The sequence below is a fragment of the Phaseolus vulgaris genome, chromosome 2, assembly GCF_051622355.1.
Source record: "Phaseolus vulgaris cultivar YP4 chromosome 2, ASM5162235v1, whole genome shotgun sequence".
In the NCBI taxonomy this organism is placed as follows: Eukaryota; Viridiplantae; Streptophyta; class Magnoliopsida; order Fabales; family Fabaceae; genus Phaseolus; species Phaseolus vulgaris.
The window spans coordinates 41,343,844-41,361,823 of NC_143499.1; the positions used below are offsets into that span (position 1 = coordinate 41,343,844).

At 30.7% G+C, this 17,980-nt stretch overlaps 2 protein-coding genes across 2 annotated transcripts; one reads left to right on the forward strand and one right to left on the reverse strand.

Moving 5' to 3' along the window:
• The first annotated feature begins 4,410 nt into the window (after nt 1-4,410).
• On the forward strand, nt 4,411-5,504 carry LOC137809773 (ethylene-responsive transcription factor ERN3). Its single transcript, XM_068610857.2, has one exon. The coding sequence runs from the start codon at nt 4,414-4,416 to the stop codon at nt 5,170-5,172; it is 759 nt and encodes a 252-aa protein (XP_068466958.2). The 5' UTR covers nt 4,411-4,413; the 3' UTR covers nt 5,173-5,504.
• Nucleotides 5,505-12,044: 6,540 nt separating this feature from the next.
• LOC137812127 (tubulin alpha-5 chain) lies at nt 12,045-14,572 on the reverse strand. The gene is made up of 4 exons (XM_068614031.2): nt 14,177-14,572; nt 13,883-14,097; nt 13,092-13,800; nt 12,045-12,595 (listed from the first exon to the last, which is right to left on the reverse strand). Exons 1-4 carry the CDS (start codon nt 14,287-14,289, stop codon nt 12,283-12,285), a joined length of 1,350 nt encoding a protein of 449 aa, XP_068470132.1. The 5' UTR covers nt 14,290-14,572; the 3' UTR covers nt 12,045-12,282.
• Between the last annotated feature and the right edge of the window lie 3,408 nt (nt 14,573-17,980).

The following is a 17,980-nucleotide window of genomic DNA, read 5'->3' on the forward strand; positions in this document are numbered from 1 at the left end:
GTTGTTTTCAAATCCATGATTTGTTCACAATTAAGGGGAGGCTGAAGAATATGATTTGTACGGCTAATGCAATTAAGCTGGGTCTTTCAAATTTTTTTGTTAGCTGTATTTCTTATAAATTTTTTGTGTTCAAGTGAAAAGTGTGGGTATATCATGATTGGTTTCAAGCAAATTATTAGTTGTTTTGATTACATTAAGGATTGATAGGTTATTTTCACTCGAAAGCATACTTTTCAAAATTTGACTGGCCGCTTTTTATTTGTTTATTTGGGAACCGATCTGATGATTGATCATTATCCCTTTAAAATAAATTTTATTAACTAGTGAAGATTGGTCAAACTGGTAAAAATATCAATGCGTAAAATCCGTTTTTGTGTTTCTAGATGTAGTTTATAATTTTAAAGATTAAAAGTACACTTTATAGAAAATATGAGTAGGTAATGATTATTAATTTATCTTATAAATAAACATGTAATCTGTTTGCTTATATTAATTTACAAACTAGTTTAGTGTACTTTTTTTTAATTTGATATTACATTAATGTTATTTTCTTTTCAATTTTTTACTTTTAATTTGATATTGTTAATGGAAATAATTATATTTCATTTAAATTAAAGTTTGATGATATTTTTGTTTTGAACTTTTTAAAAATATTTTGGATGTTAAGAACTTATAGAATAATTTTTTTATTTAGTTTTTATGTTAAAAAGTTATATATATATATATATATGTATTATTTTAATATCAATTTCCTTATTATCTACCTTTTTCTTTCGATACAAATAATTATTAAAATAAAAATATGTTATTAAATTATAAAAGGATTTTATAAAAAGTAATTATACAATTAAATAGTTGTTGTGATGATTTTATTTAAAATAAATTTTTTATTGTGGATAGTTATTTAAAATTAAAGAGATAGTTAGTTAAAAAGTAAAATCCTAATAAATTGTGTTAAAAAAATAGTTAAAAGATATAATGTTTAGAATTGTTGACTGTTATTAAATTTTATTGTAACGTCTTTGTCGGTACAGTCTTAAAGCAGTAAAAGCCGTGATTGGTGGGAATTGATATATGCAATCATTGAGGGAAAAAGTTAATGCCTTGATAAAAGTAGACATAAATATCACAATTTCAGATGAAAGTCCACTCGCTTGGTTTCTTTGGTGAATTATAGGAAGAATTGTTCCTTCAATTTCTTAAGTACCAATGTGATTCATTTAGTACCAATGTGTTACATGTATATGTTAAAAAATTACCTGTTTACTGTATTATGAAAAAAAAGAGTGTAAATACGGCTGTGTATATTATAATTTCATTCTTCCCTTTACAGAGTGAACTTTTAGCAGAAGTTGAAATGTGTTGTTGAAAAGGATGTTTTACTTTGTGATTTATAACTTAAATTTGGAACAGCCTTGACTCTCCCACAAAGACATGTTAAAGTCACAGCTTTCCCCTTTCAAGTTATCCTGCATGATTGGTTAACTGAGCTTACACTACACTTTCCCCAAGTGTCCTCTCCTTATTGTGATAAAATAATCTGGTTAATTTCTAACGTAAGATTATTAAAACATGGTTGCTCCCACTGAAAACATGTTTTTCTCTATTCCGATATCCAAATCCAGCAGTCATCTTCATATTTAGAATTAAGAAACCATCTTTTATATCTATTTACAAATGGTTCTCCTCCTTACCACCTATCATAACAAAATGAGATCCTTTTCCATGTTATTACCTTGTTGAACTAACCTTGTGTTAACAGAGTCTTTAAGTCCCTCTATGTTAGACCTTTGCTATAAAAAAACTCAATGTCTTTAATCTGTGAGAATCCTTTTGATACATGATTTTGACACTGTTTTCAAAACAGTCAAAATTCTATGATGGGTAGAGTCCAATAAATTAGATCAAGCTCTATACTTTTAGTCACTAAAAGCGAAAACACTAGTGACAAAATCAATAATGCAAAGTTGGCTATTTAGCTTCCACATTTTATAAACGATCAAAATATATTTTGAGATAACTTGTCATATACTTATCATTAGAAGTTTTTCCAAAAAAAATATACTTCCCATTATACAAAGCAATATCACATGATGGTGTATTTATAAAAAAATAAAATAAAAATTAGTAAAAGAAAAGAAAAGAAAATGTAAGTACGAAAAGAGAATTAGAACAATGAAATTAAAAGAAAAGAAAAATGTAATTTTTTTTATAGATAAACTTGAAATGTGATTACACAAATTATATTGCTTGCTGATAATCATAGAGATCAATGGGTTAAGGAGAATTTTTTTATGACTTCTACATAGGTTTTGTTCTTACAACAAGGACCAAGAACACTAGAATAAGATTGATAAGATCAACTCCTTTACAAATCTTCCGAACTTGGGCTGGACTCTCTCGGCTTCTCCTCGAGTTGGGCTCTCGGCTTCTTCTCAGGTTGGGCTCTCGCGACTTCTTCTCGAGTCGGGCTTTCGGCTTCTTCTCGGGTTGGGCTCTCGCGGCTTCTACTCGAGTTGGGCTCTCGGCTTCTTCTCGGGTTGGGCTCTCGCGGCTTCTACTCGAGTTGGGCTCTCGCGGCTTCTTCTCGGGTCGGGCTTTCGGCTTCTTCTCGGGTTGGGCTCTCGCGGCTTCTACTCGAGTTGGGCTCTCGGCTTCTTCTCGGGTTGGGCTCTCGCGGCTTCTACTCGAGTTGGGCTCTCGGCTTCTTCTCGGGTTGGGCTCTCGCGGCTTCTACTCGAGTTGGGCTCTCGCGGCTTCTACTCGAGTTGGGCTCTCGACTTCTTCTCGGGTTGGGCTCTCGCGACTTCTACTCGAGTTTGGCTCTCGGCTTCTTCTCGGGTTGGGCTCTCGCGACTTCTCCTCACAGGTGGGTGTGTGTACCTGCAAGGCGCTCCGATGCCAAAGTCAGATATAGTTTTATGTTCATCAGATCAATTGAATCTTACTTACCTCTTGAGTTGAACCTCTATTTATAAGGCTCTCTTATTGGGCTTAAGAGTTACTTGGGTATTTTCTTTTTGCACCTAACATTTTGAAAACACACACCTGTATATTTGGGTCCATCTTATGGGCTTTGCTATAATCACTAATTTAATTTTACTTATTTACTTTTTATATTTAACCTTTCGGTTGAGACTTTCGGTACAACCTTTCGGTCGAGACTTTCGGTACAACCTTTCGGTTGACCTTTCGGCCTAGACAGTACATAAGGTTTACAATCAATTTAGTAAAAAAAGTCGGTAAAACTAAAACAATCCAAAAAGTAATAAACAATGTTTGTTACAACTTGTTTAACCAGTAATAACAAAGAGTTGTGACTAATAGAATATCAACCAAAAGATGACGCTAAAAACCATGGCTTTTGCATCTTTGTTTGAAAAGTTATTGTTTAATTAATATTTAACAATGATTGGTGTAGTTGTTTGTTTTGTGAGTTTGATTAGTACAAACTAATTAATATATTGCTATGATGATAATAAGAAGAAAAAAAATTAATTTAGACATAAAATTTATTCAATATTTAGAAATTAATTGACTGCGCACTTAAAACTTAAAATATGATGTGTGACACATTAATGTGGTAATTTTAAGATTAATATTATTAATTATGATTACAATATATCGAAATTTCATATTTATTAAAAATTATAAGATTTTATAATATATAAGTTCATCTCTTAATATAGTATCAGAATTATTTTGAATCTATTTTAATGAAAATTTGTTGGACTTATCAAATCATTTAAAAATTAAATTTAAAATATATTTTTTAATAATTAATAAACTTCTTAATAATTTAATAAGGAGAATCAAATTGTGATCAAAGCAACTTTCAACGACTTCCTAATGCCTACGATAGTTTTTGATGCTCCAAAGAGATAAGTCAACCGAGAGTGTATGTCGCATTTATGTGATGGCCAATTGGCTGGCAAAGGGCAACATCATATATATTGAAGACTGAGACATGGCTTCATGGATTTTCCACTTCAAATGTCCATCAAAGTTCATTAGTGGAAATGTTTTTATCACGAAATATACTGTGCTTCAACAAATTAAACACAGTTAAGGTAAAGAGAATGCGTTTTAAGAAGTTTGGTGAGAAACCACATACAATTATTTTTTGTATAAAATAAGCCACATACATACCCCGTGCCTTGTAGAAAAATGCATAGAATGAACATTAAAATTTACCACATTTTATGTAAGTGGACATCACGAATTAGGCTTTGTCTGAATTTCGTTGACCAATCGAAGCAGGGTGATGGAATTGAGGCACGAGTGAGGAGAAGCACTACTACAGCTACAAGCCAAATACAAGCCCAACAAGAAACAAAATACGAGCTTTCCACTACTCCAAAGCAACTCAATGAAAACTTTTGAACCTATATATATCTTTATGTTATGTCTAACATGATTGCACTTGCATTAATGGGTGTGGAAGATCAAAAGCAAAGGGCGAAGGATGAGAGATTGTGTGAGAAAGTGAAGATGAAGAACAAGAGGAAGTTTGTTGGGGTGAGACAAAGGGCTTCAGGGAAATGGGCAGCAGAGATCAAAGACACTTCAAAGAAGATTAGGATGTGGCTTGGTACTTATCAAACTGCTGAGGAAGCTGCTCGAGCTTATGATGAAGCTGCTTGTCTCCTTAGAGGTTCAAACACTCGCACCAATTTCTCTACTCAAAGCTCTACTACCATTTCTACAAATTCTCCTATATCTCTAAAACTTACAAATCTCCTTCATCGTAAAGCCATGTCAAATCAAACTCAACTTCAAAACCATCCCTCTGCTATAACTCCAACTTTTCAAGGTGCAACTGCTCCCAATAACATCATGGTCATGGAACAAACCTCTGCTTCTAGTGGTCAAGCTCAGTCTTTGTTTGTGGTTCAGAACCAAGTCTCTAATAACTTGTATGGACTAGATATGAATATGATCGATTGTGCCATGGGTATCACACAAAATGCATCGCAGCTTCATTTCTCTTGGCCTTTAGCCCAACAAAGGATTAACGAATTACCATTATCAAAAGATGGTTTCAATTTAGAAGGGCAGTTATCAGACTCGGTGTATGCCACCAATGAGTACCACCATTTGGAAGATACATATGAATATAAGTATGAGTATGATGTCAATTATCCTCTCTCTCACTTTTTCTGCTTCACTTGATGAGGAAGAGAGTTCTGAAATGGCATGCTTTGTAGCTGCATACTCATAATATTACCCTGTATACATGTCATTTTCCCTAGAGGATAAATCAAGAGCACAAAATTTCAAGTTTCACCTCTGCTTCACCAAGTGTTTATAGGAATCAGTGAGAGGATTTATGGTATCATGGTACAAGCAAGTTTTACTCTGTCCAGAATGTAACTTCGATGTAACAATGCTTTTCAGCTCTTCCAAGTTAACCTGTACTGTGTATGATTGTACTGTGTATGATTGATGTCGCCTCAGACTTATTCACAACATTAATATAACCGAGGATCTATTGGAAATTTAAAGCAAGTATATGAAGTTAACATTGAGTAATAACCTTAAACCAAATTAATCGTGATAAATCGACTATACATCTTGATTAATCCAAGATTAAGGACTATGTCCGTATTAATATAGATTTATCCAAAAAATGGTCCATTCCATCCAATTCTATAAATAGGTTGAAGTTGGGATATGTAAGGTTATATTGAATAACTTTTTTTTTCTTAACTATTCTAAACTAACTTGAGCATTAGAGTATCTTTTGTAGGTATATCTTTCTCGGACGCAAGATGTTATTCATCATACCCTGGACAAAGAAATTTCGGAGACTACTCAATTGTGCAGAAGGAGGAGACATACTCAGTACTTGTAAGAACAATTGGCGTCCACCGTGTAACCAACAAGGACGTCGAAAAGATCTTATGATAGCAACAAGGAACATGTCAAACGATAGGCAGAAATCAGTCGACAACGGAATGATCGAAGCATGCCAGATGGCTTAACTAATTGAACTACAGAGAGAACTGACCAAATTAAAAATAATAATGCAAGAGCGACAATCATGTTAAGACAAGAGAACAAGTCTATGAAGATAAAATAAGAGAGGGGACTCATGCATTCCATAGTCCTAAAGACAAGTATAACAAAGAGACCTATGTGATGGGGGGAGCGACAGTTTTAACTAGGCCAGTTGAGTAATAGACTAATACCTCAATCCATACCTTAGTCACGGTAAGGGAACCTGACGACACCCCTTTGCTGATGGCATAATAGATGTTAAGCTCCCATCCAACTGGAAGGGTCTAACAATAGATTGAAATGACAAAATCACTTACCCAAACGAAAACATAAATGTTGATTTAACTAAGATAAGTTTGTACACCATAGATGATTTCCTCATATGCCGTGTAACTCCCACATCCCTAAAAGGGGGAGCCTTTAGTTGGCTCACCCGGATTCCCCCGTTGTTGATCGATTGCTATGACATATTGGTAGCCAAATTCGGAACACAAATCATGACAAGTCATCCACACCTCCTAACATCCATCACACTTGTGAGTATCTGACAAGAAAAAAAGAATCGTTGTCCTTGTTCATGGAAAGGTATCCTTAAACATCGGAAACCTCAATCTCAAGGTAGCTTTGCATCATATGGTCACAACTTTAAGACCAAGACTTTCACATAGAGCTTATGTAGAAAACCAACAGTAAATCTAGACGAGCCACATCAAAAGAGCTGCAAAATTATGCAATTTGAAGAACTACGAGATTTCAAAAGTAAGGTCATGGCATAAATGACACGTGAAAAAATAAGAGAGGTATATAAACCCAATAGACCCCACCCAACCTTGAAACTTATAAAACACTGAGTGCCAAGGTTCTCATAGTATACATTTCTCAATACAAATCGAGGTCATATTCTCGAGGAAGCTCTAAATGTCAAACTCATTTTGACGTTGGAAAATATCAACACTACCAAAAGCTAACACTCTCGAGCAGTGCAGATACCATCATGACTTCGGCCATGCTATCGATGAATGTCTGGCCTTGAAAGACAAGATTTGAAAATCTAATTCAGGAAGTCCACCTGTTTGTCAATGAGTAAGGATATCATACATTATCTTGTTCTCTAGAAAGAAGAGTTTACTATGACAGACAGGACTATTGGGATTAGCCATGCTGAGATGAGAATGACCGGCAAAGGCCGACACAAAGATCTAAATCTAAAAGAGAATAAAATCAAGAAGCACCACTTTGAGTGGTGATTAACACCATCATTGATGGATTTTCCGAAGGAAGGGTCTCCACTTAAGCTAGGAAGTGACAATAGTACAATCAGTCAATGTTCTGACCTCTCCTCCCTAAAGAAGATTGTCTCCAATCACATTCATGAATGTCAACTTCAAGGTTATCAACCTGATGGTCATAACAGTGGAGGTTGACAATTTCGCGGTAATAAAGATCTTAGACTAAGGGAGCTTAATAAACATTCTATATTGTAAAACCTTAAAAAAAACTACAAATCCTCGAGAGAGAGACATCTAACCTTATGATGAGCAAATCATCAGGTTATCGAGAGAATGAATAGAAACAAGGAGATACATAAACTTATACACGTAGTTTGGATAAGGAGTCCTGCAAATTAGGATCATCAAATTTTGATATCTCATCATTAATATATAAATAATAATTCTTTTCAACATAGTAAAGTATTAGTAATATTTTATTAACAATCATATTTTAAATATAATAAATTAATTAATTTAAATTTTAATACTTTAATATTTATTTTATTTTAATTATATAATTTGATTTATTTTAATTCTAGTTTATACTTATTTTTTTAATTTATTTTAATATTAATTTTAAATATATTTTTATTAATAATAATTTAATACTATAATTTTTATTTTTATTTAAAATTTAATTTATATTTTTGAAAACTAATTTTTTCATTAAATTACCTTTTAAATTTTAGTTTACACATTAATTTTTTACAAAATAAAAATTATTATATTGTATCAATTAAATCATGTAAAAAATTTATACTGATTTTCACTTACTTTTCGTCAATTCAAACAACTTTTTTTACTAAATTGTTTTCCTCTTCTTCTTTTTTCTCTTTTCACCGTTTTTCTAAAAATTTAACCGAGTACTTACTTTTTATGTTATCCAACCCTTCCACTATGTTACACGGTGGATTTACTAATTTACTGTGGAATGAGAAAATAGAGCGGAGAGTGGTGAGGTGAGTTACTGTTTACAATTGAATTTGTAGATTTCAATATGACTGTTTCTTCCTGCACCTCCATATCTTCTTCTGCCACCTCCATACACAACATGAAAATATATTTTTATCCTTCTTGTGTCACCCCATAGAATAGCTTCCGGATTATGTAATCCAGAAACTCATTTAAAAAAGACTTCCGGACTACATAATCCAGAAGCTAAATAAGACTTTCGGATTATGTAATCCGAAAAGTAATCATGCATTGGAAAAAAGGCTTCCGAATTATGTAATCCGGAAGCTAATTACAAATTTGAAAAATGACTTCCAGATTACATAATCCGGAATATTATAGAGGGGCATTTTTGGAAATTTAGAAATTTATGGAGGTGAGAGAAGAAGGTATGCAGGTGCAGGAAGAAAGAGTCTTTCAATATAAAGGGTGCGAAAGAAAGAGAATAATGGACCTAGGAGAAGCCCATCTTATGAATCAGCCCATAAAGAATGGACCTTTGGACATAATCGATTTAGAAGCTAGTAAAGATGGTCTGCCATAAGAAAAATGGTCAGGAATTATATTTTTACAAGGGAAGTCCGATTATATCTTTAATCATAATCAATTATGTCGATCTTAAACAAAAATTATGTTGAAATTATTGTAGTGAACCTTAATATTTTTTGTCATTAATAAAATTTTATTGCTAACATATCAAATTTTATAATTTTTCATAAACATATATTCAATTCTTTTTAGCAAAACATATTTCTAAAATTAAGTTGTAATATTCCTTTCATACGAATTTTGAAAATTAAGTTATAATATTACTTTCATTCAAATTTACAATTTTTTTCTCTAATTCATTATATATATATATATAAACATACATATTTAATTTAATTATTTAAAATTTAATCTTAATAAAACAAATCTAAAGATATTTATAAATAATTAAATTAAACATCTAATTATTTTCTTCGCTTGAATCAATCATATCATATCATCTATACATTTTTCACTTATTTCCATTCAATTTCTGTGTATTTAAATAATTTGATTTGTTTACTTTCTTTTCCTCTCTCTCTTTCCCTCTTTCCACTCTTATTAATGATGATTCATTGGTTAATTTAACGGGTCATAATTATGACCCGTTATCATGTGTAACTCTTATCACATATCTTATCATTCATTCTATCTCACGTCCACTTTTCTTTAAGAACGGAAAAATCTTTATTTAACTTTTTGCTAAATATATGAAAACAGATAAATGAATAATTAAATTTTGTCATTTGTTGATGAATCCCATTGTTTAAATGATTGGAGAGAGTAGACAAACCCTAGATTTAAAGTTCAAAGACGAAAATACTTTAGTATCTTATGTAAATCAATCTTAATTATTAATAACAATCTTTTAAAAATTGAACACCTTTAGACTTATGTTAAAAAGAAATCAAACACAAGTCTCTTAAATTACTTAGGTTAGACTCGATATTCAATAATGTCATTTACATTTACATATTTCAATATAAGTTGATAAAAACTAAATACAAGTGAGAAGTGAGACCTAGACCTACCTTTAAATTTATTTGGATTTGAAGAAATGAATTTAAGGTGAAAATGAGGGAAAAGTTGGATTGTTTTGATTAAGGAAAGGGTGGTGATATGTTAACATCATGAACAAAAATAAATACACATATGACAAACAAATAAATTAATGTTTTAATTATATGACGAGAATGAAGAAAGAGTATATAAAAGTCTCTAAATTTGTGATAGGTGTAATTGATAAAATAGTTTTTTAAAATAAATAAAGATGTAAGATTACAAATATATCTTTGTAGTTAAAATTAAATTAAAATGAAATATAATTAAATTGTTTTATGTATAAACAAATTAATTTTATGTAAAAAAAAATTACAACTTTTGACACATATATTTCACATAAATAAAATTTCTAAATTACTAAAAATCTTAAATAAATACAAATCCTAAATAATTTAATATTTTTCTTAAATAAAAATATGAAATAAATAAAATTTCTACATTATTCAAAATCCTAGCTACAAATCTATATTATTTAATGTTTTATTTAAATAAAAATCTATAAATAAAAATCATAAATTATTCAAAATCTTAAATAAAAATCCTAAATTATTTAATGTTCTATTTAAACAAAAATCTGAAATAATTAAAATTATTAAATTATTTAAAATCCTAAATAAATAAAAATCTAAATTATTTAATGTCATATTTAAAAAAAAATTAAAATACATAAATTTCTAAATTATTCAAAATTCTAAATAAATACAAATTATAATTTCTTTAATGATCTATTTTCCGTTTTATGAACATGATAAATTTATCTAGGTAGAATGCTTTTGCATCCTTAGTTAATGTAGTATTATATTATACTAATTCTCAAATATACTAAGATATATTTTCACCACAGTATAGTAAATAGAAGAATAATACTGCATTTATTCTTGAATAAACTAAATATAAAATGTCTTCACTTAACCATTTAATATATTTTAGTTTATGGTCAATTATAGTTTTTCATAATTATACTAATAAGTCTCATTTTTTTTAAAACACTTGCACATATGGATAAAAAGTCTTTTTTTTTGTAAATAAAAAACTATTAATAAAATAATTTCAGTCTTAAAAAATAAGTGGATATATGAACCCTTTAAAAAAAGATTAGAGTAGACAATATCATATATTTTTGGAACAGTGAAAAATACAATATACGAGGTTACACATATCACGAGCGAATAATGTATAATGGAAGTTCATTTTTCTACAATTTGAATTTAAGAATTTGTATCATGCTTTTAAATTTCTTACCGTTAAGATTATGAATGCGTGGGATTGAGGAGGGATTATGATGAGGTGAGTGAATGAAAAAGAAGTTTGAAATTGAGAGTTGGGTGGACTTAAACATATCCCCACCTCCCTCGGGCGCCAAGGACCCACCACTTTAACCACCATTCACAATGCTCCACTCATTCAAAAATATTTCAATAATTGCTGCCCATTCAAACCCATTTCTTTCTTTCACAACTTCTTTTCTCTCTTTTAACTTTCACTTTTCAAAATAAATCATTTCTATTACTATAATAATATTAACATGTCTCGATACTATTTACATTTCGTAAACATATAATTAACAACTACTACGTAATAATAAGGATAAAAATAATAATTTTAGCTTAATGAATGAAATCAACAAAATGTATTTTATCGCAACTCATTAATTTAAACTAAATTACTACTTTTTTTTTATCAGCTAAATTACTACTTAAAAAAGGTAAAAGTCAATTATTTTACAGAAATTAAAAAACAGTTAAACTTAAAAATATTTAAATACAAAATTTAAGTAAACAAATCATGGGAAGAAGGCTCTAAATCTGATTAAAAAATAAAATAATAACTCTAAATCTGTTGAGATATAAGTACCATTATAAAGCCAGGTTCATTCTCAAGCATTGATCCCTCTTTAGGTCAGACCAAAAGCCATTTCGTACATCCCAATTCAGGCGAATAAAGTTCATTCAGAACACTGGTTTCCTAAATGCCACAATAGGAACTCCTGATCTCAATTCTCAAGTATCCGTATTCATACAGGTTTTAGGAATATCATTTTTCCATGACATGCTCGCAGCTATTTGATTCGCGCGTCCCGAGAAGTTTTGGCACTTACACCAAAATTAATCCAAACAAAACACTGAATATTAAAAACTTAAACAAGCGAACAGAAAAATGCAATTTAGTCATGATTTCCCGTACATGATTATTAAGGTAATCACTACGGGAATAAGGTAAAAATAGCGAGCATAAACATAAGAAATCAAATTTTGACATGGCCAATTCTGAATACATGATTGATGTCTCAAACAACAGAATCCTAAATCACCAAATAGAAGCGTAAAGACGATCGATCACTTCACAGTTTGAATGGACTATATCACACAGGAATAAAAACAAAAAGAACGAACAGTACGGGTGCAGGGCAATGTAACGAAGCATATACCCTTTTACTCGAAACAATTACAGTCATAACACCTTTAAATTATCAATAATCCTCAGGTTCCTCCTCATCTTCTGCTCCTTCAGCACCAACCTCTTCATAGTCCTTCTCAAGAGCAGCTAGATCCTCACGAGCCTCGGAGAACTCTCCTTCCTCCATACCCTCACCGACGTACCAGTGAACAAAGGCCCTCTTGGCGTACATCAGATCAAACTTGTGATCAATGCGAGAAAACACCTCAGCAACTGCAGTGTTGTTGCTAATCATGCATACAGCACGCTGCACCTTAGCAAGGTCACCGCCAGGCACAACAGAAGGAGGTTGGTAGTTGATACCACACTTGAATCCAGTAGGACACCTATCACAACAACATACATTAAACTTCATATACCAATTTAATGTATACTTAGATGGACATTTGGAAAATTGATCAGGCAAACATGGTTTGAAGTAAAATGATATATGTTTCAGTATATTTATTCTAAATGCAAGTAGCTGAATAATCCAAACATCATTTTAAAAACCACTGATCCAAAGTAAAAGTCGCCTGAGGTTGCTTAAATTTAAAACCAATTTTGTATCCAGAATCAGTACATTACTGTAAAACTTAACCGGACAAAACATGTGAACATTTTACCTGCATTTACGTTAATTGGGATCTCAATATGATTTCAGATCACTCGATGCGAAAGCAAACATAAATTTAAAGTGTCTGGTTTCACATCGCTAATGTGGATTTCCTCAGATCAGGTATAAAAACGTGATTTATATCAAAATCCAGGCAGTTTTTCGAAAACGCATCCAGTGAACAACATTGTTGAGTAAATAAATGACTAGATTGAAAGAAATTATACCAATCAACAAACTGAACAGTCCTCTTAGTCTTGATGGTGGCAACAGCAGCATTGACATCCTTGGGGACAACATCACCACGGTACATCAAGCAGCAAGCCATGTACTTCCCGTGTCTGGGATCACACTTAGCCATCATGCTGGCAGGCTCAAACACGGCATTGGTGATCTCGGGCACGGACAATTGCTCATGGTAGGCCTTGGCAGCAGAGATAACCGGAGCATAGGACGAGAGCATGAAATGGATGCGAGGGTAAGGAACAAGGTTGGTCTGGAACTCAGTGATATCGACATTGATGGCGCCATCGAACCTGAGGGAGGTTGTCAGGGAAGAAATGATCTGGGAGATGAGGCGGTTCAAGTTGGTGTAGGTGGGTCTCTCGATGTCAAGGGATCTCCTGCATATGTCGTAGATGGCTTCATTGTCCAACAGGACAGCCACGTCGGTGTGCTCCAGGAGGGAGTGGGTGGAGAGAACGCTGTTGTAGGGTTCAACAACGGCGGTTGAAACCTGAGGGGAAGGGTAAATGGTGAACCCTAGTTTGGACTTTTTGCCGTAATCCACGGAGAGACGCTCCAACAAGAGCGATCCAAGGCCAGACCCGGTGCCTCCACCGACGGCATTGAAGACGAGGAAGCCCTGGAGGCCAGTGCAGTTGTCAGCGAGCTTGCGGACACGGTCGAGGCACAGATCTACGATCTCTTTGCCAACTGAAAGGGGGAAATCAAAAATTAGGTTAAATTAAGTGAGTGAGAGTGTGACAAACAGTGAGGGAGAGAGAACGATGGATACCGGTGTAGTGGCCTCTGGCGAAGTTGTTGGCGGCGTCTTCCTTGCCGGATATGAGTTGCTCAGGGTGGAAAAGTTGGCGGTATGCACCGCATCGGACTTCGTCGATGACAGTGGGTTCAAGATCGACAAAGACGGCGCGGGGTACATGCTTGCCAGATCCGGTTTCGCTGAAGAAAGTGTTGAAGGCGTCGTGCGCGACTCCGAAGGAGGAGTCACTGCGATGGAAAGAAGGGAAAAGTTGTTAGAATGCGTGAAATGGAGAGAGAAAGAGAGATAAAGAGAGAGAAGAAAAACCTTGGCATCATGCCGTCGGGCTGAATGCCATGTTCGAGACAGTAGAGTTCCCAGCAGGAGTTTCCGACCTGGATCCCGGCCTGACCGATGTGAATGCTGATGATTTCTCTCATGTTTGGGATGGAAATGGAAGAGGGGGTTTTGGGTTGCAGAGAAGAAGAAGGGGGAAGGGAAGAAAGAGGAGAAAGAGGGTTAGGGATTTGAGAAGGCTTTGAGAGTGAGAGTGTCTCTGTTTACAAATATAACCCTTCAAAATGGGATTTGATAAACGTTTAGAATCCGTGCCTCTTCACTCTCCGTTTGGCGCCAGCCTATCAGACCCCACTCCCCTCACATCCCATCCTTTCCGCATCTCATACACACATCTAATTTTTAAATTTATCTTTTTTTATTCAACTATTAAACTAAATACTTTTCTAAATTATTTTCGTTTCATTCCGCTTTTATTACTCGTAACATTAAACTAAAAACCTTATTCATAATAAAATAACCAAAACAAAATAAAATTAAAATTCTTCATGGATATACATTTTTTTCTATCATCTAACTTCTGTGTCCGATAAAGACATGTAAAAAAAAGAGTTTATTAATCACGAAAAAAAATATCTTCGTTATTTAACTTATGTTCGTTTAAACTTTTTACTACGTATTAAGCCGGCTGCAAATAACATAAATTAAATTATTATTTTTATTATAGTTAACTTGTGAAGTAATTTTAAATTATATATATATATAACTATTTGGCCATTTAAATTTATATTAACTTGTTGATAAGTTATGTTATGTCATTTTATTGTAGTTATTAAAAAAGTAGGGTGAAATCAAGATAGGTGTGCTAATTTGATTATATATTTATTTGTTTCTAAAATTTAAATTCATATACATGTTCATTCTCGATTTTCGATATTTGATAGGCATAAAATTTAGGTTTCTAAATATTTATCATGAATTCAGTATAAAAATAATTTTTTTTCAATGTTAAAGAATAATAAAAATTATAATAGCTAAAATGTTAAAATAAAATATTAAATCATACTTATTTAAAAAAAGTTAAATATTATTTATTTTAATATTGATATTCTATTATAGGTTTATTTGTCATTCTTAAGAGATGACTTATCAAGAATGATTGTTGTTAGGCAAATTTTATTCTAAAGATACATTTATTTATTATGGTGTACTTATTTAAGCATGTTGATTAAGAGTGTTTAAAAATAGTTTACATGATAAAAAACAATGTTGCCATTTTTTTAACATAATTTTGCAGGCCGTATAAATTAACATGATACTACATATTTTCTTCTTCTTCACACTTGTAGCCTCGCAAAATTCCCTTCCAATCTACTTTGTTTACTCACATTCTCTAATATTTGTCTCTTTCTATTCAATGGATTAAAAATAATTGAATACAATTGTCTTCTTAAATTTTATGCAAAATTTTTAACTTTATGTTAATCTATATTTTGAAAATAACATAAATTAAATTATTAAATTAATTTTAAGTCTACATATATTATAAGATGTTTTTATCTTTATTTGACTTGAAAATTGAATCATAGTTATACGTTTCATTTCATATTAAATTTATATTTCAGTTTCAATTAGCATAATTTTCGTATAAAAAGCAAATTGAACAATATATTGTGTATAAATGTCATTGTTAGATACTATAAACCAAAACTTTGTTTATGAATAGTTTTCATAAGACAGCCTTCAATAGTATTTTTCCTTCAAGAAGATTTTTTTTTTATCTTCAATAATATTCAGACGTTAAGAGAATTGACTACATAACCATCTAGACAGATAATATTGCATTCAATGAAAAATAAATCAACCCAGGAAAAAAATTGAAATTATGAGAAACGTTACCATAATACTTGTAACTAAAAAGAATTGTAGGGTTTAATTACAAAGAAATTTCTCTTTTACTGAGGAGTTAAGAGAGTTGCAACATGATCATTTTAATATGTTATTGATAACAATAACACCAAAAATGACATAATAAGACACTTGTATAAGATTTATTCCAAAAATATAATTAAATTACATAAGTTGAACTGTAAATGAAAATGGTTGAAAGAAAATCCGAAATAATCAAATTATTCGCTTATAAAAGGGGTAAAATAACCAAAATGTGTAAAATACCTTCTCTCTTCTAATCTTTCACATCCAATTACGTTATAATTTCAACGATATTTACTTACTATGTTTTTGAAAAAAAAAAAACGTAAAAAACAAAAGAGAAATAAAACATTATTTTCTATTAATGTTGATTGACTGTAATAAAAAACGCACAAAAGTCAAAAATTACTCTTATAGCAAGATTGAAATGGCTCAAAGACTAATAAAACAGAAGTTTGAATTGAAAATCATCTTCAGTGATATTTTGAGAAGATCCAAAAACTTAGACAAAATATAAGTTAATTAGACAAAAGTACACGGAACTATGTAACCGAATAATTATACTTAAATTGATCATTAATCAAATTAGTCATTAATTAAGCTATTTGTTATTTAAATATATTGTTTGTCACAAAAGCTATTAGTCACTTGTTGTACTCCTTTAGCAAATTCTTTATGTCATTTAGAGAGAGAAGTTAATTAAATTATACAAAGTAAAAGCAAATAATTAATGATATAATGAAATTCACTTCATATATATTATGAAGTGAAAAGAAAGTAAATTTAGATCAAAGATTGTTGGAGTGAATAAAGACAAAAAAGTAAAACTAAATAAATATTTATTTGAGTAAGTAAACATAAAAATGTAAGAAAATTGATTAAAGGTGATTTGAATACAATTTTCTGTGAAGAGAATCAAACATGTATAAAAAAATTGTTATTTCAAATATCTAACAATTTTGTAGTGTTGTTTTTATTCTTTGTCACTGGCTATAATAAATTCAATACTGAAATAAATAAATAAATGTTAAATAAGACAAGAAAACTATTTTAGTTTAAGAAAACTATTTTTTAGTCATAAAATTAATTCATGTATTTATTGTTTTCTTTTGAAAAATATAATTGCATATATATCATTCTTAATTTTAAATATATTATCAATAGAGGTTTTTGTTATTTTTAATAATACTCTTTTTATTCAATAACATGCTTTAAACACTATATTTTAAAAAAATACTATAATTTATTTTTATATATTACTTTTGATACTACAATTACAAGCTATATTGACTGTAATATAACTTTTTTATTATAACAAACAGTAATTTAAAAATAATTATTATAATATTTAATTAATTTAAAAATAGTCAAAACATCTTTTTAAAGTGTATTAAATATACTTCGTTAATAATTACTTTTTAGGTATAAAATAACAAACACCTATATAGATCAAATTCAATAAAGTAAAAAAGGTAATTAAGTTTTAAAGACAGAATTATTCTTTGATATACATTAAATAGTCATTTTCTTGAAAAATGAAATTAATTATTAAAAACAATAAAAATCACTAATGACAATAGAATAAAATCTAGAAATAAACTATATATAATTATAGTATTTATAAAAATAACAAATACATTGCTTAGTCAAAATTTTAATTATAAATAATGCAATTATTTTGATATAAAATGTTTTTATCGTCTTAATTATTATATTTAGAGTTAACCTAATTATAATTGATGATAAGAATAGAAAAAAAAGTAATAAAATATGAAGGATGAAAACTAAGTTGCATTTACAGAAATTGAAAACGTAGTTAAGTTATGATAAGTAGTATTATGTAAAGTTTGAAAAGGGAAATAATGATAATTAAGAAAGTTTATAGCATAGATAGATAAAAAA